Below are 16,614 nucleotides of genomic sequence, written 5' to 3'. Positions count from 1 at the left end.
TTGCCACTCAGATCAGTTTTTTTGTTTTTGTTTGTTTGTTTGTTTGTTTGTTTGTTTTAAGTAAGCTCCAACTTACCTGCTGTAAGCCTCCTGCCCAGACCCAGGATATATACAGTTAGGGATGGTCTTGGGCTTCATTACCCTGACAGTTGTTAAAATTGTTGGTCTCATAAAATTGGCTCAGCTTCAGCTTAACTAAAGGTCAGAGAGTTCAATCCAATCTTGTTCTCTCAAGGAGAAACTGCAGAATGTTTGGCTTGAGGCGTGGCTGTTACACATTGCCCAGCATCCCCTTATGTGCTCTGTGTCTGCTGACCTACACTGCCAAAGCTCAGGAGCACTTCCCCCTGCCATCCCACCCGCTTCCTGCTGCTCATCTGTCCTGTCTGCTCTTTTGGGTTTTCCGTGCTCTTCTTCCTCACTCGTAGTCTACTCCCTCTATTATTATCCTGAATCATTTCATTTACACAACTGCATTGAAGAATCTTCATCAATGAGTTCTGCCCTCCATGTGTATAAAAGGGACAAGCATGGGTGACACAATTCATGTGCACTCACACACACACACCAAAATAAATAAATGTGGAAAAGATTAAATTTATAATGTTGAGAGAAATCAATGTGCATTATATTTTGAGCATCAGGAGGCAACTGATAAGGCCCCAATTATGTACTGAATGCAGAGTGTGTGTCCTTAGTTACCAAAGCTGTTCCAAATGTCCCATGAGGAAGTACAGATCAAATGTAGGACAAAAGTGTCCAAAGTCAACTATTCATGGACTGAGCATAAAAACTTCATAAACGAGATGGAGCAACAGGAAAGTGAATGCCGTTCAATGGCCTCTTTTGTGCCTTTGATAGCTATGACCTTGGCAGGAAGAAAACATGGATCACCCACAGCCACTGCCATGCTGCTTTCAATTACAATTACCCCAAATGGCACAGCAAATTTTGAACTGCATGCTAATGGGACAGAAGGGCCAGAACACTGATATCAAGCTGGGTATGGGGATGGGGCTGTGACCTCTAGCTGGTGGATTTGATGTAAAGGTGATAGGTAGCCTAAGACCTGCTCTGCCTGTGCCTCGGATGACAGATTTTAAAACACAAGTGATGACTTTGAATAATCCTGGGTGTTTTGTATTGGGCACCTTCACTAACACTGTGTATTGGACACATGTCAGCATACATGTGAAAACATCCCTTTGCACCCTCATTTCAATACAGCAAAAGTCATACAATTCTTTTCCCATGTCTCTTGTGCATTAGGAAGACACTGTGTATTGTCTTCTCTGGAGATTCACCAAGAACAATAGGTACAATGTAAGGATGACACTGCATGTGGGGCCCCTTCCCATACCCTGAATGTGGACTGGAACCACAGCTGAGTCGCTGATTAACAGCCACACAATTTCAATTTTATACAGTTTGCCTAGGATCACAGAGTCCCTGGTTCAAATCCAGGTGCACATTACAATCCCCTGAGAATTCTGATTTGTTTGTTTGATGGATGGTCTTAAAACTTATTTTAAATCAGATTCTGGAGTGATTGCAGTTGGGCTGTACATGAGCCTGAACAGAATTGATTTAGATTTTTTTCTAACTGATTCTAAAATGTAGTGAGGATTAAAATGCCAGCACACTGCAATTGTTCCCTTATGATCCAGGGACTGGCAGAGGCGAAGTGGCCTCTCACCAAAGGTTATTCTCCTGCAGGTGCTTCAGATAATGGGGATGGGTACCACAGCCTATGCTGATACATCATTTCCTGAAGGTTTCCTTTTCTCCACCCCCTACTTATCTCTTCTCTATCTTTCCTGTACACACACACACAGACACACACAGACTCACACACACACACACACACACACACACACACACACACACACACACACACATACACACACACACACACTCACAAATACACATGCCTATAGGCACATACCCTCACTTACACTTTGCTATTTGTTTCTTCTCTCCTTTACACTGTCCAGTATCATAACATCATAAATGGTTTTATTTATTACAGAGAGTGGGGAAGAGGTGAAAGATCAGCCTGAGCCAAACCCCATAGAACCAGCACGAGAGTCACACCTCAGGGCAAAACCCTTACCTGTCCCCTGCTTCCCTGGACTCTAGAGCTTTGGAAAATGAAGCATTCAGTACATTTCCATTAAAGAACTGAGGGCAATTGTTCTCAAATATGATTTTCTTTCCCACCCATGGACACAGATCATTCTCTTTTACCCAGAACATGAGTCCATGACCTTTTAGGAGCTGTCCTAGTTATTGGTGTGTTTCCCTAAAGCAGCATTCTACCCACTGCAGGACAACTCTTTGGAGGTTGTGTGATAAGCAAGGGATAAACTAACAGGAGACTGTTAGCAGACAATGTTACAACACTCACTCTATACAGTTAAGGATTCAGAGATGGAAACCATCCCATTCCTCTAAGTTTCATTTTTTAAAGTTACAGCACATAATCGTTAAAGAAAGAATCACCTTTCACATAAGAAGTGTGAACACTTACAGTAGCAATAAGAGAAGGAACAGACAGCACCCATTATTTGGATGACCTCAGGGACCAGACCCTCCCCTGGTATTGAACTGAAGCTGCAGTTATCAGTGTACAGGAGTTTGAATGAGCATGAAGCAAGTCCCGATGGACAAGCAGCATGTCTGCTGCTTCCATTCCACCTGACTTTGACTTCTGACACACCTGCCCAGGGAGGAGGTTTGCTTGGGATTAGGCATTGTCCCTTTGTATGGCAGTTTTAAAATGTGTCTTTTTCTTATGAATGGTCAGTGACTTTGATCTCCAAAAAGAACTGGCAGTAGACAGAATACCAGAAAATGTGAAAATGTGTAACCATGCTCAAAAATGGATGGATGTGTCTAAGGAGGTCTAAGTAGGGCATGATGGGCAAATCTATAACACCGTCCTAAGGAGATGGAGAGGAGTAGAATAGATTGATGGATGGAATGTAAGATACAGTGGGTGTTTAATAAACAAAAAGTAGCCTATGAAAGCTGATGCTGAGGATTACTTAGAAATCATTATCCCAATAACTTCAGTGAATCCAGGAGACCAACTCCCACAGAAAAGTCTGTCTCAATGGGATGATATTCTTTTGTCCTGTCTCACCATAATGAGAGTGAGAGTTCAGTAAAGAGCATCCTGGGAACATGCTGGTGATGTTTTTTGTTTTTTGTTTTTTGTTTTTTCTAACATTTTTTCAAATATTATGCTACGGTAATCAGCCTGCAGGTATGCTTGGAAGCCAGAAGAGGGCAGCAGATTACAATGCAGATTGTTGTGAGCTACAATGTGGCTGTTGGGAATTGAACACAGGACCTTTGGAAAAGCAGTCAAGTACTCTTAACCACTGAGCGGGCTGGTTATGGTGTTGATGAAAACTAAGGAAATCCAGATACACTCTCCTCATTAAGCTGCAAAAGTCTAACTGAAGAGTTCTACCTTGATGTCAAGTCTAAATGTCTGCTTGGAGTCTTGCCAGTCCTCTGGTCATTATATTTTGAACACCAAAAACTTCATTTATAAACAAGCTTGATCATTTCTCTCAAGGACAAAGTGAAGCAAAGATTTTGAATGCTGATTGTTTCCATTAGTAGGCATCTTGTAACTGTCACACAGATGACAACCATGGAATCATATGACCATAATGACAAAATTCTGATAATCTTTCATGTAAGGCCACCAGTTTGTTGGGCCACATTTCACGGTGTCCAGAGCATGATTGGAATCTTCTGTACAAGGAGCTCATGTTGGCTGTTAGTGTGTGAAGAACAAACACTTTCAATTCTTGCCCAGTTACTTTGTCTGAAGCACTGGGAAAGCCTATGATGCTACTTAACAGTGACAGATACTCTGGTGCAGGTCCAGCAGCACCCACCTGACATCCCACTGAATGTTATACTTGGCCCATGCCTTGTGACTCTATACCCTCAATCCATGGATGAAAAGATGTTCAGAATTACCAGGTCTTACGTCTAGTTCTCTCATATTCTCAACTAAATAGGTTGATGTTCTTCATGGAAAAGATCCTGCTGCTTTTACCATATTTTAAGATACAAGAGAAATAAACACTGCCTAAGTATGAGATCCAAATAAACCCACTACACAGTGGCAGGAGAGTTGGCTCAGTGGTTAAGAACACTAGCTGATCTTCCAGAGGTCCTGAGTTCATTGCCCAGCAACTACATGATGGCTCCCAAATATTGGAAAGGAGATCTGGTGCCCTCTTGTGGCATCCAAGCATACATGCAGGCTGTAGGCAGAACACTATAGAAAATAAATTTAAAAATGCATAGCATGTCTAGCATGCACTCTGCATTCCACATAAGCATGTTCAGATTGAGGCTTTAGCATGATTAAGTGAACTCTGCCTAGGTTACTGTGCTTTGTGTCAGCTGCTGGTAATTTTCCATTTATCAAGCGGTTGGAACACTGGGCCATTTACATTGGCAGCAAGAAGCCCCATAGCTGGTTAGATAAGAGAAAGAACTGAACATAAACTCATCATCCCAGACTCAGCAGAGTCCTATTGTTAATTCTTACTGCAAAAGCTTGAACTAAGTAGGGGACATGGGTAGCCTGAAATTTTGACACTATAATAAGGACTGGTCCTAGCCAGGAATGTTTGGGGAGCTATTGTCCTTTGGAATCTATGGCCGGAGTCACCAGATTGAAAGACTTGCCCAAGGATGCATTATGCAAAAAGATTTATCTACTCTCCAAAACCTATGGTCATTAGGAGAGTGTCAGCCCCTCCTTGCTGTGGGCTAGCACCAAAACAGAGAGAAGTTGCAGTTGGTTTTCTGTGGGGAAAAGCTGGCAAATACGTAGACCGGAATGCCATATCTTTGTACATTGTTCGCAGGATTCATTAGAAAACATAGAAAGTCACAAAATTTGGCAGTTTCAGGGTATGCTGGTCTGCCTAGGACTGTCCCCAGGTTGTTATATTTGATTAGCTAGCCATGGTTCGATGTGCTGTTTAGTGTGACTGAAGAACTTTGGTTGTCCTAGAGAAGTGGTTCTGAACCTTCCTAATACTCAAGCCCTGTAATACTGTTCATCATGTCATGGTGACACCCACCAGGAAAGGTTTTCCTTGCTATTTCATAAATGTAATTTTTGCTATTGTTATGAATCATCATGTGAATATCTGCTCTCTAGGAAGTTCTTAATCGACTAGTTGGAAGGCATCATTGCAAACACAAAGGGGTCACAGCCCACAGGTTGACAAGCAATGAGCTAGAGGATATGTGTCACTGGGGGAGGCTTTGAGAATTTGCAGCCTTCACCTGCTTCCTCTTTCCTCTGGGCTTCTTGTTTGTACTGGAGAGGCCAGCTCTTTCCTTCCTTCTACTGACTGCAGAACTGTAGTTTGCCACTATGCCTTTCTGCCAAGAGGGACTCTTGTGCATTTGCAACACTAAGCCCAAATAAACACTTTCTTATAGTCATGGTATTTTACCACAGCTGGAGAAAAGGCACTTAAACGGAGTGAGAACAATTGGATACAAATCTGCCAAAGTTGGAGCCCATTTCCAAACTTAATTATTAATGTGAAGTCTCATATGACACAATATATAGCAAAAAATATATTATACACATACATACGATACACCATGAATATGAGTTTAAAAGGCTACTGCAAAGCTCAAGGTTTCAAAAGAAGAGTGAGAAAGATTCCATATGAAAAAGAGCCACAGATGTGTTAGAGGGCCAGGAGGGAGCTGTTGGTAGAGACAGCTGGTGGTGCTGCCATGCTCAGACCAAGAGCAATGCTGAGGAATTAGGCCATGAGTCAAAGGGCAAGAGCTGCAGGGCAGATAAAGGGCAGGACAGCTGATGAGGGGGCAGGGCCTGCAGTAGAGCAGGCTGCATCAAGGGAGGGGACTAAGGCTGGTCACAGAGTCCTCAGACCTTGACAGAAACATCAGGTGTCAGATGACAGGTCAGGGTGGGGCTGCTGCAGCCCAGTGTCAGTGTCTGGTATTCCCTGGATGATATCCAAGGACAGAGGACACATCCTTTCCTCATCTGATTTTCAGGTAAGTTCTTGGGCTTAATTTCCCTGAAAGGCCTTTTCATTTGTCAATTTTAAATTGTGTATAATAATCTTTTTCTCCACATGCCATTTTGTTTTTAATTGTGGGAATTTCACATCAAGTACCCTGATCACAATCCCTTCACTGTCCTGCCATGACCACCAAGCCCTCTTGCGTCTTCCCCAACTAAAGCCACAAAACCTATCCATCAATAAATAAATAATTTTAAAAAAGAAGTCTACTTTGTGTTATCTATATATTCACTGGAACTTATTCAAATTGTTAGTGCCCTGCCCCTTCAACACAGCTTATTTCAACATAGGTTATTTCACAACCTACACCTAACCTCAGACACTATCAGGTGTGGACAACTACTCTTAAGAGTCTCTGTCACAATTTTTTTTTTTTTTTACTTGTTTCGTTGGTATTTTAGACTGGAATTCTTGTGTGTTCTGGCTTTCCTGGGATTCACTCTGCAGACCAGGCTGACCTCAAACTGAGATATCGACCTGCCTCTGCCTATGGATTCCTGGGAATAAAAGCTGGGGTTCAGGAATCGAAATAGGCTGCCGAGAGTTGATGGAAGGTAACTGATGTTACAGATGACAGACAGTTCTGTAACCCTTTTGGGTTTTTGTTTGTTTGTGTGGGTATTTTGTTTGATTGTTTTTTGTTGCTTTGTTTTTGAGATAGGATGTTTCTGTGTAGCTCTGGATGTCCTGAGCTCGTGATCGAGAGCAGGCTGGCCTTGCACTCATGGAGATCTACCAACCTGTGTCTCCCTAATGCTGGCATTAAAGGCATGTGCCACCACCGTCTGACTCTGTCACACTTTTTAAAAATATTTATTTATTTATTATGAATACAGTATTCTGTCTGCATGTATCCCTGCAGGCCAGAAGAGGGCACGATATCTCTTTTCAGATGGTTGTGAGCCACCATGTGGTTGCTTGGTATTGAACCCTGTACCTCTGCATGTCAGTGCTATTAACCTCTGAGCCATCTCTCCAACCCCCTGTACCATTTTTAAGAGTTCTCTTTAGTGGCTTCCTTTCTATGTTGTTTTGGTTTTTAGGGGGTATGAGTTGTCATAAAAACCTTCCATGTCTGGCCCTGTCAACTCTGCATCTGCAGTCATCGATATCACTATCGCCACACAAGTAGTCCCCTTGCTCTTTAAGTCAGTGTGGGAATGGGCCATGAGTCTCCAATCAATTTCTGGGGACATCATAAGTCATGAGCACAGCCCTATGGTGCAGTGGACCACTGACAAAGACAAGGCCCTCATAGACTGTCCTGTTGACAGATATCAACATGGTCACATCAATATGGTACCCTTCCACAGCATGATCTACAGACATTGAGATGGCAGCTCAGACCAAGGATATTCCCATAGCATTTGATGAGCTCAGACAATAGACACCAACACAGGATGCAGTAGAACCCAGATGAGGCTCTTGTAGGCCCCTCTGCCCATGAATATCTCCATGGTTTCCTATGGCAGCACAGACCCCAGATCCACGTGGCCTTTGGTTATAACTCAGACCAAGAAAACAACACAGACCACAACTGAGGTAGGGCCTGGAATGTATATGGACCCTCCTCATGCAGTTTTCAGGCTTCTCCACAATGCTCTTGTAGGGAAGCCTCCTTACCTCTTCCAAGTATAAATCATTCATCACTCTGAGATGGAAAAGTAGTAACTGGAAGATTGTGCACATTCTGGATCTACGTAGTTGCCAAAAGTTTATGACATCTCCCTCATAATGGACTCTAGATTGCTTATGAGATGGAATATCCCTCATCAATGGGCAGCCTGAAGTAGCTTAGACCACACAGAGCATTGAATGAGCTCCTCATACTTCTGACAGGATGCCTGAAAGGCTGAGGCTAGGGTGACTCCATGTTACCTCAGTGAACTTGAAGGTCAATATCTCCAGGAATTACATGCAGGGCAGTTACAGAGCTGCTTCAAAGGAGTTGTATGTGGGTCTTCTGGATTTCCTCTTTTGTCTCATACCTGCAAGCACAGACAGTTGTCACAGGACGAGCATAGAGGCTTTACACTCAAATAAGGCTCAAGGAAAGACAGAAATAACACACAGAAAAATAATTTAGTTATGAGCCTTTTAACCCATGGTCCTTTCAATTCTACCCTTTTAAGATGAGGCTCTTATAGGCCCCTCTGCCCATGAATATCTGTTCATGGACACGTGACTGGTTGTGAGGGTTTGTGAGTATGTATGGGAAGATACCAATGTATCATGGAACGTGTGTGAATGTCACCATACCACCCTCTGGATTTCGTCCTGTCCTTCTGCCATGGAATATGGGGACTGACCCCAGGAGGAGGCAGGCTTGATAGCAAGCATTTTCACTCTGACACATACCTAGTCACCTTGCTCACACACACCTCCAGCCAGGTTCTACATATTTAACCTTCATTAGGCAAAGTGGCCAAAGTGTCTCTTTCTCCTGTTGGTGTCAGCTGATTGAGGTTTAGGGCTGAAACTCTCTGACCAGAAAAACTGTCAGGAGGGTACAATTACATCAAGGAGATAGAGGTGGATATTGAAGTTCCTGTCAATGACTTTCATATTTGGAGGTATGAAGATGAGCTGTGTTAGTGGAGACAGGGATCGATGGCCATGCTAAGGAACTGGACACCAATAGGCTGAGAAAACAGGTTAACCAAGAGAAAGGACAAATCCTGGCCTTGGCTTGAACCTATCTGAGTCCCACCTTCTGTGGTTTCCTATATCTGTCTTGGCCTTTAGGATAGGTTAGCATCAAGGCACTGCATACAGCACTCTTTAGAGATTACATGCTGGGTTCTTGTTTATGAGGCTGGGACTGGCGACAACAGCCCTTTACAAACACACACCTCAGGAGAAGGTAACACAAAGCAAGCCTCATGGTTGTAGGGTCTGGGGAATTGGCCCAGTTAATCAAGGGTTAACTCCTAAAGCCTCAGGTAGACTGACAAGCTCTGCAGAGGGCACTGGCCTAGAAGATGACTCCTGCAGAAGTTCATTAGGATAACAAAACTGGGAGGCTGGGATGAACCACTTCCTGCCTGCAGGGGCCCTGACCTGCAGATGGACTCCTCCATCACCACACTTCCCCATTAGCATCTTAGCAAATCCTAAAACAACAGAGCCCCATGGTATAGTCTCCTTTTCTAGGACAGAGTGCACAACTTCAGTCCTTTAGACTGAGGAACAATTGTCTTGTGAAGATGCCAGGCTGGATCCTTAATTTCCACATCACCTCCATTTACCCCCTTTTAACAGCATCTTCTGGTGCCAGGGATGTCTCTGGAGAGAGGAATGGCACTGACATGTCAGTCTGTTACAGAGGCTTCTCACCATCAGCTCAGAGGAGAGGGCAGGAGGACCAATCCCTGGTTCCTTTCAGTTTTCCTGAGGAGAATCCAGCAAGGTTCAGTTTCACTTTCCAGTTTCATTTTCTTGCTGGTGACATCAAGAACACATCACAGCTCACAAGGCTGTTTCCAAGCCTTTATATGACAGTCCAGGTGGTGAGAAAATCCACAAAGCAACAGAGTCACGGCAGGATTCTGAGTAGCCTTATCCTGTGTAAACCCAGACAGCTGTTGCCAGCTCCACAACAACCATGGGGTAAGGATTTTCCTGCTTTGCAGTTTGAGTCAACACAGGACACAGACATTTGTGTGTGACCAGGTCTGACTGAGTCTGCTTATATTCCTATGTCCTCTGGTTTCTCTTTATGCTGAAGAAGAGGGAACATGGATGCGAATTGTCCTGAAGGTCCAGGGATTTTTTTTTTAATGGCAGTTTTGTGGGCATGGGGCAGGATGGGAGAAAGGGAGCTTGCTTTAGTTTTTAAGTCTGTCTTATATGTTAGTTCAAAACATCTGGGAGAGACTTTAGCATGTTCATCTCACAAAAGAGAGAATTATCAATGAGTCCTATGGGATTGGACAAGGCACCAATCTACCCACCTCTGCAGCTTAAAAGAAATAGTTGTTGCTAATATTTTCCTCCTGCCCAGCTCCTGATCCCAAGGCCTTCATTGTCCTGGGATAAACTCAACTGACTCCAAGACATCTTGTGATGCTATTCAAGGTGTCTGTGACAGGTGATTTCTACCCATCCGTGTCTGGGTTAACCAATGCACAGGACATATTTTTTTCTGTTTCCCCAATGAGAGACAAAATTTGAAATTCTGCTACATTTGATGAGAGATTTTGAAGGCTTTCCGCAAGAAACTAAATTACTCAGGTATGTATATATATGCATGTATGTGTGTATATACATATATATGCATGTATATTTAAACACACATATACACATAACAGAGAGAAATAGTGACTTGGTGTGGAGTGTCATTTATGTAAATGTCTCTGACTTGTATGTTTGAAATTCCTTTCATGTTTAAAGTATCAATCAGTAGAGGTGGTTTCCCTTGCATGTAGTGCTCCAGTGATTGTCTCCACACTTTGGCAACTAATTGTGGGTCCTTGAAAATAAAATCATTCATAGTAAATGAGTATGGAAGAGGCTGAGAGCTTCTGTTATATGATGAGACAGAACACAGAGTTCACAACGGAAAAAAAAAAAAAAAACCTGTGGAACCAAGTTAACCAGAGAGCAGAAGGCAGTAAGGTCTGTCAGGTGACAGTCATGGTCATTGGGTCAGTGACCAAGCTGTGCCTGGGTCTCCAGTTCCCATCACTCCAGCAGGTGACTAGGACTGTGGTGTGCAAATGAGTGCTTGCAGTGTGAGAAAGGCTGGAGCTCTCCAACTGCATGGGGGATCCGGAGAAACCAGGTGGGCAGTGGGGACTGCCAGTGTTCATCTGCAAACAGGCTTGGTTCATGGTCACTAGTGATGCTTCCTTTATGGCCCCCAATCAAGCTAATCTCCTTAAGATCTGAAATGCCATGTGAAAGGAAGAAGGAAGTATCACAATTATTTTACTTGTAGACTTAGAATGGTGCTGGGCAGGTGGCTCAGTGGGTAAAGGGTTTGTTGCCTGGCCAGCATGAGGATTGCAATTTTGGTGCTATTACTGAGAGAAGAGCTGCAAACCACTTGGCTTTCCTTCTCAAAAACAAAAACAAAAACAAAAACAAAACAAAAAACCAAGCAGGTGAAGACTTGTGTCTAATGCTGTTCTCTGACCTTTATGTGCATGCCTTGGCATTAGTACTAATCACACACACACACACACACACACACACACACACACACACACACACACACACACACACACACATTTGAATGCCAGGTGAAAAAAGAGGAGTATAGAAAGAACAAGACTTAGAAAAAGGACTTAAAAGAAAGGTGTTTGCTGGTCACTATGACTGCTTTAATCTTTTGTATTTGCTTTTCCTTCATTCCCTTTAATTATTCTCCCACAGGATTTTTTGTTTCTTTTTGAGATTAAAAACTAATTACCTTTTTCCCTTTCCTTTCTCCTTTCAAGCCCCTCACATAGTAAGCTGCCTGCTCCACTGCAAATTTGACCTGCTTTTTTCATTAATTGTGTTTGAGTGCATGTATACATGAACAGACATACATATGTGTGTGTACATACACATATATTCCTAAGTGTTACCTGTCCTGTCCTTATAAGGTTTCCTGTTATGTGAGAGATGAAGGTTGAACATCTGGCACTGTAAACCAATGGCTGTGCTCTTCCCTGAGGAACACCACCTCTCCAACTCCAGCCCCATTGAATGTTCCTTGTTCTTTATGTATAGCTGAGGCTTCATGGGCTTTTCCCTGTCTTGTTTGGTGTGTTTCCTGTTCGTTGTCATCATTCTTATTCAGCTCACGTTTGGTCACTTTTATTGGTCAAATGTTGAAACGAGTTGGAGATGAATTCTATCTCTGGTCTTAAAGAAATGGCATTCAAAACTAATGAAAAGATTGTAAGATTCCCAAAATGGAAGTAACATCTATCCATCTGTTTCCTTAATAAGATGTGTAGTTCTGTAAAACCCAAAAGCCCCAGTCTCAAAGTACTTACTTCCAGAAGAATCCAGAAGTAACTTCTAAGACTCCCTACTTTTGCTGAAAAAGTCTCACCTTGCATTTCCTTATTTATCTCCTTTCCCAGAATGCCTTGAGACTAGGTTTGATCTGACATTTATAACTTGCTAAATTACAGAAAACAAAGTTCAGTCGTGTAAGCCACTGAGCCCATAGGATTTTCCTAGGCAGAAGGACTCAACCATGCCATCATGTTTTGTCTGGGGTCTTTTTGTAGCACCATCATCTGTGGCATATTTCCCTTTCTGTCTGACAGGGTTACTCATCCTGGCATCATATGTGTTGATTATTTTAGGTTATAGTGAGTCCAAATCTATGATATAAACATTTTGATTATCGGACCATCTTGGAGATGTTTTTAGCTTTCGGTCAGTCACACAAAGTTTCCTTTGAGTCCATGGTGTTGCATTCCAGTCTTGTAGAATCCAAAACTGGATTTCATGGACCATAGCTGTGGGTTTTCAGAAAGAACACTGATTTTGGGGTTATAAGTGGGAACTTAGCTGAAAGAAAGAAGACAAAGTTCTTGTAGTAGAAGTGAACCCAGAAGTGGGGGGCTATCTATGGTCCCCAGCACTTTAGTTATGGCATTATCTGGGTAGAGGCATGGGGGATAGGTGAGCTAGACAGCCCAACTGCCTGTCTTATGAGGTTTCTAGGTGACTGTCATCTTCTGTTTATCTACCTTTAGGTGCTCCCAGCTAGACTGCTCTTTTAGGGTAAATACCCAATAGAGTATCACACCTCCTGCCATTGTTCTTGGCATCTGAGCAAATCAAAGCCAAAGTCAGCAGCGTATTTAAGCACCATGGCATCTGTTGTCTGTAGCAGAGACAACTACCAACAGAACTAAGGGACTTTGTGTCTTGTAGCCATGACTGAAAGCCTCTTGCTGTGGGTTACCTACACAAAACCTGAGCAAATAAATTCTACCTCTTATTTTCAACACTGATAGAAATGAAGAAAACTTCCATGGAGTTTGTGGTGTATTTTATATTTATAACCTCACTAATGCCTGCAAATACCAGAAATGGGAAATACTAATGTCATTCCCATTTCACAGATGGGTATGCCATGATACTGAGGCATTAAGTGATATACACTTAGGAAGTGCTTGTAGTGCTCTATAAGAAGACAAGAAAATGCATGAAGTTTGTAAAAACATTTAAAAAGCCAGGGTTTGCATGTTACTACAGGAGAGGACAGTAAAGTTGTTCAGGCCCTAGAAGTCCACCACCAAATACACGCAGAGGTAAAGGGTCCAGAGAACAATCGTATCACTAGTGTCACAAGGCAGAGTCAGCCTTTTCCAACATCATACCAGATCCTTGTTTGTGTCTGAAATGAAAGCGCAGACACTGCGATGACTTTTCCTACATATTCAGTTTTTAAAGCATGGTCTGGTTCTATTTAGATCAGCTCAGCATGTGCTTTTACACACAGAGCTCAAAGACAGTGGGAAAGGAGGGAAGGTTTTTTAGGGTTCCTAACCTCAGCTCAGGAGTCTGCCATGTATGTATGTGTGTCTACGCCTGTGTGACCATGTCCAGTCTTGATTGAAATGATTAACTTAGCATCTAAGGTTCTAAGTCCTAGTGTGTGTACATGCATGCACAATGAGTCTCTGCCAGTTCAAATAAAAGGAGCAGAGGGATTGATGTGAACAAAATCAAGAACTTCTAAAGGAACAAAATGTCACAGTTTCAAGAAAAGACAAGAATGTTGTAAAATGTGGTTTGCTTGGAGTCAATTTCTGGTCATTTCTCACATGACAAACCATCCTGCTTCCTTTCTTATCACAGAGACCATGCTGGTGGTGATCAGGTGAAGGAGAATCTGCTTCAGCTGAGGTGTCACTTCACATGGGGACTGCTGATTGAAGACGTTGACATACCTGATTTGGAAATGAGAATCCAGGAGGAGGTTCAGTTCCTAGACATCAAGAACCCAGCAGGGATGCACAACCTGCTGGCCTATGTGAGGCACCTGAAAGGCCAGCATGAGGAAGCCCTGGAGAGCGTGAAAGAAGCAGAAGCCCTGACCCAGAAGGAGAAGCTGGACAAGAGAAGCCTGGTGACCTGGGGCAACTGTGCCTGGGTGCATTACAACATGGACAGCTTGTCAGAAGCCCAGGCCTACCTGGACAAGGTGGAGAACACTTGCAAGGAATTCGCAAGTCCCTTCCGCTATAGGATGGAGTGTGCTGAGATAGACTGTGAGGAAGGCTGGGCCTTGCTGAAATGTGGAGGACAGAATTATAGACGAGCCATGGCCTGCTTTGTAAAGGCTCTGGAAATGGAGCCTGAAAACCCTGAATACAATACTGGCTATGCCGTTGCAGCCTATCGTGAAGACTTTGATGACCATAATTTTTCTCTAGAACCCCTCAGGAAGGCTGTCAGCTTAAATCCAGAAGATCCATATCTTAAAGTTTATCTTGCCCTGAAGCTTCAGGATGTGGGAGAAACACCTGAAGCAGAAACACACATTGAAGAAGCCCTCAGCAGCACATCCTGCCAAAATTATGTGTTTCGCTATGCAGCCAAGTATTACCGTAGGAAAGGCTGCATAGACAAGGCTCTCCATCTCCTACACAGGGCCTTACAGGCATCACCTGACTCTGGCTACCTGCATTACCAAATAGGTCTCTGCTACAGTAAACAAATGATCCAACTGAAGACATCCAGAAACCAGCAGCCCAGAAGCCAGGGCAATTTGCAGGAATTGGCAGAACAGGCCATTTGTGAATTTCAACAGACTTTGAAACTGAGGCCTACAGTTGAGATGGCTTATGTTTGCATGGCTGAAGCACAGGCAGAACTTCACCAATACGAAGAAGCAGAGGCAAACTTCCAGAAGGCACTGGACATGAAGAGCGTTAAGTGTCACATAGAGCAGGATATTCATTTCCGCTATGGCCGTTTCCAACAATTTCATCAGAAATCAGAAGACAAGGCGATCACCCACTACTTAAAAGGTCTAAAAATAGAAGAATCATCCTTTGCCCGAAGGAAACTTCTCAAAGCATTGGAGAAAGTGGTTGAAAGACGTGTTGACCACAATATTCGGCCTGTGGAGAGCATGGGCCTCCTTGGGTTAGTCCACAAACTGAAAGGGAACATGCAGGAGGCCCTGCTGTGCTATGAGAGGGCTCTGAGGCTCACTGGGGAAATGAACCCTGTGTTTTGAATGCAGCTCAACTCTGTGAAGTTAATGTAGGCATCACTGAGGCTTCTGCTCTCCTCCCTGATAGCTTTGTCCAGAACTACATAGCTTGCTGAAATGCCAAGTTCTAAATGTGTTAGCTCCTGCCACCTCTTTCTTATCCTCTCTGTCATGTCTAGAAGCAACTTCTGTCCCCACTACTCCTGTTCACTTAATGACCAGGACTGACTCCTGCTGTGAGCTAAAGGAGACAGAACACTTTTCCTTATGTCTGAATCTTGGGTAAGAAAGTCTTCCACCCTCTGCCTTCCAGTGTCATGGACAAAGAAATCTTCTCCAAAAGTTTTCTGTTTTAGGTTATCAGAAACTCTTACTACAGTACAATCTCAGATTAGAACAAATAGTAAAGGAGAGAGTTTGAAAGCAGGAGATATTTCACCTCACTGGTAAATTATTCACAGTAATAAGAATCTCATGTGTGGGCAAGAAAAGCAAAGGAAACTTTCTGGCACCTTACAGAGTGAAGAAGATATAAGGAGCTTTTTTCAATTTTTCTATGTCACTGATAATGTGTTATATGTGATGTTTTTTCCTCAACTAAAATAAATTCAATAAATTCTTGGGAATCACAAACCCTTTCTGTGTAAGTTGTCAATACAGTTCAAAAGAATACCCTTGAATCTGCTTAAGACCAAACTAAACTCCCCTAATATAGGTGACAATGGTGTGACTGGGATAATATATGAGGCCACTGGCAGTGGGTCCAAGATCTAACACTAATGTACAAACTGACTTAGTGGAGCCCATTCTCTATGGAGAGAAACCTTGCCAGTCTAGACACAGGCCTGTGGGGGTGGAGAAGACCCTTGGTCCTACCTCAAGGAGATGATAGAACAGATTTAGTAGACTTCCTAGGGGAGACCTTACCCACTCTCAGAAGCAGATGGGATGTGTGAGGGAATGAAGGAAGCAGGAAGAGAGGACGGTGGGGGAACTGGGATTGGAATGTAGAAAATCAACTAATAAAAAGAAAAGTTAATCTTTCAGTGTCCCTCAAGAAGGCCTGGGATAGCAGAAACACCTAACCGAAGTCTAGTGAGCAAGCAGGAAAGTAAGCTGTGCACCTAAAAGCTGGAATAGATGAAAATATGATGAAAGCATTTCAATCTACACAACATGGCATAGTGATGGTGACTGAAGCTACTTTGTACAAGAAAGTTGCAATTTCTCTTTAGGGATTATATTTGCTGCGAGCCTTTATCTTTTATTACAGAAGTAGCAATTAATATTCTAGGTATCAACTCCAGAATATTTGCTCCTACAAATATG

At 43.0% G+C, this 16,614-nt stretch overlaps 1 protein-coding gene across 2 annotated transcripts; it reads left to right on the top strand.

The window, feature by feature from the left end:
• The first annotated feature begins 9,560 nt into the window (after positions 1–9,560).
• LOC100772509 (interferon-induced protein with tetratricopeptide repeats 1) lies at positions 9,561–15,918 on the top strand. 2 transcript variants are annotated; one of them, XM_027406366.2, is made up of 3 exons: positions 9,565–9,719; positions 10,114–10,343; positions 13,923–15,918. In XM_027406366.2, exons 2-3 carry the CDS (start codon positions 10,300–10,302, stop codon positions 15,307–15,309), a joined length of 1,431 nt encoding a protein of 476 aa, XP_027262167.1. In that variant the 5' UTR covers positions 9,565–9,719; positions 10,114–10,299; the 3' UTR covers positions 15,310–15,918. The 2 variants fall into 2 exon arrangements, with proteins under 2 accessions (XP_027262168.1, XP_027262167.1); XM_027406367.2 differs by lacking the exon at positions 10,114–10,343 and having other exon boundaries at positions 9,561–9,719.
• Positions 15,919–16,614: the final 696 nt, after the last annotated feature.

The sequence above is a fragment of the Cricetulus griseus genome, chromosome 3 (assembly GCF_003668045.3).
Source record: "Cricetulus griseus strain 17A/GY chromosome 3, alternate assembly CriGri-PICRH-1.0, whole genome shotgun sequence".
Taxonomy (NCBI): domain Eukaryota; kingdom Metazoa; phylum Chordata; class Mammalia; order Rodentia; family Cricetidae; genus Cricetulus; species Cricetulus griseus.
This window is presented reverse-complemented; position numbering and strand designations above follow the sequence as displayed.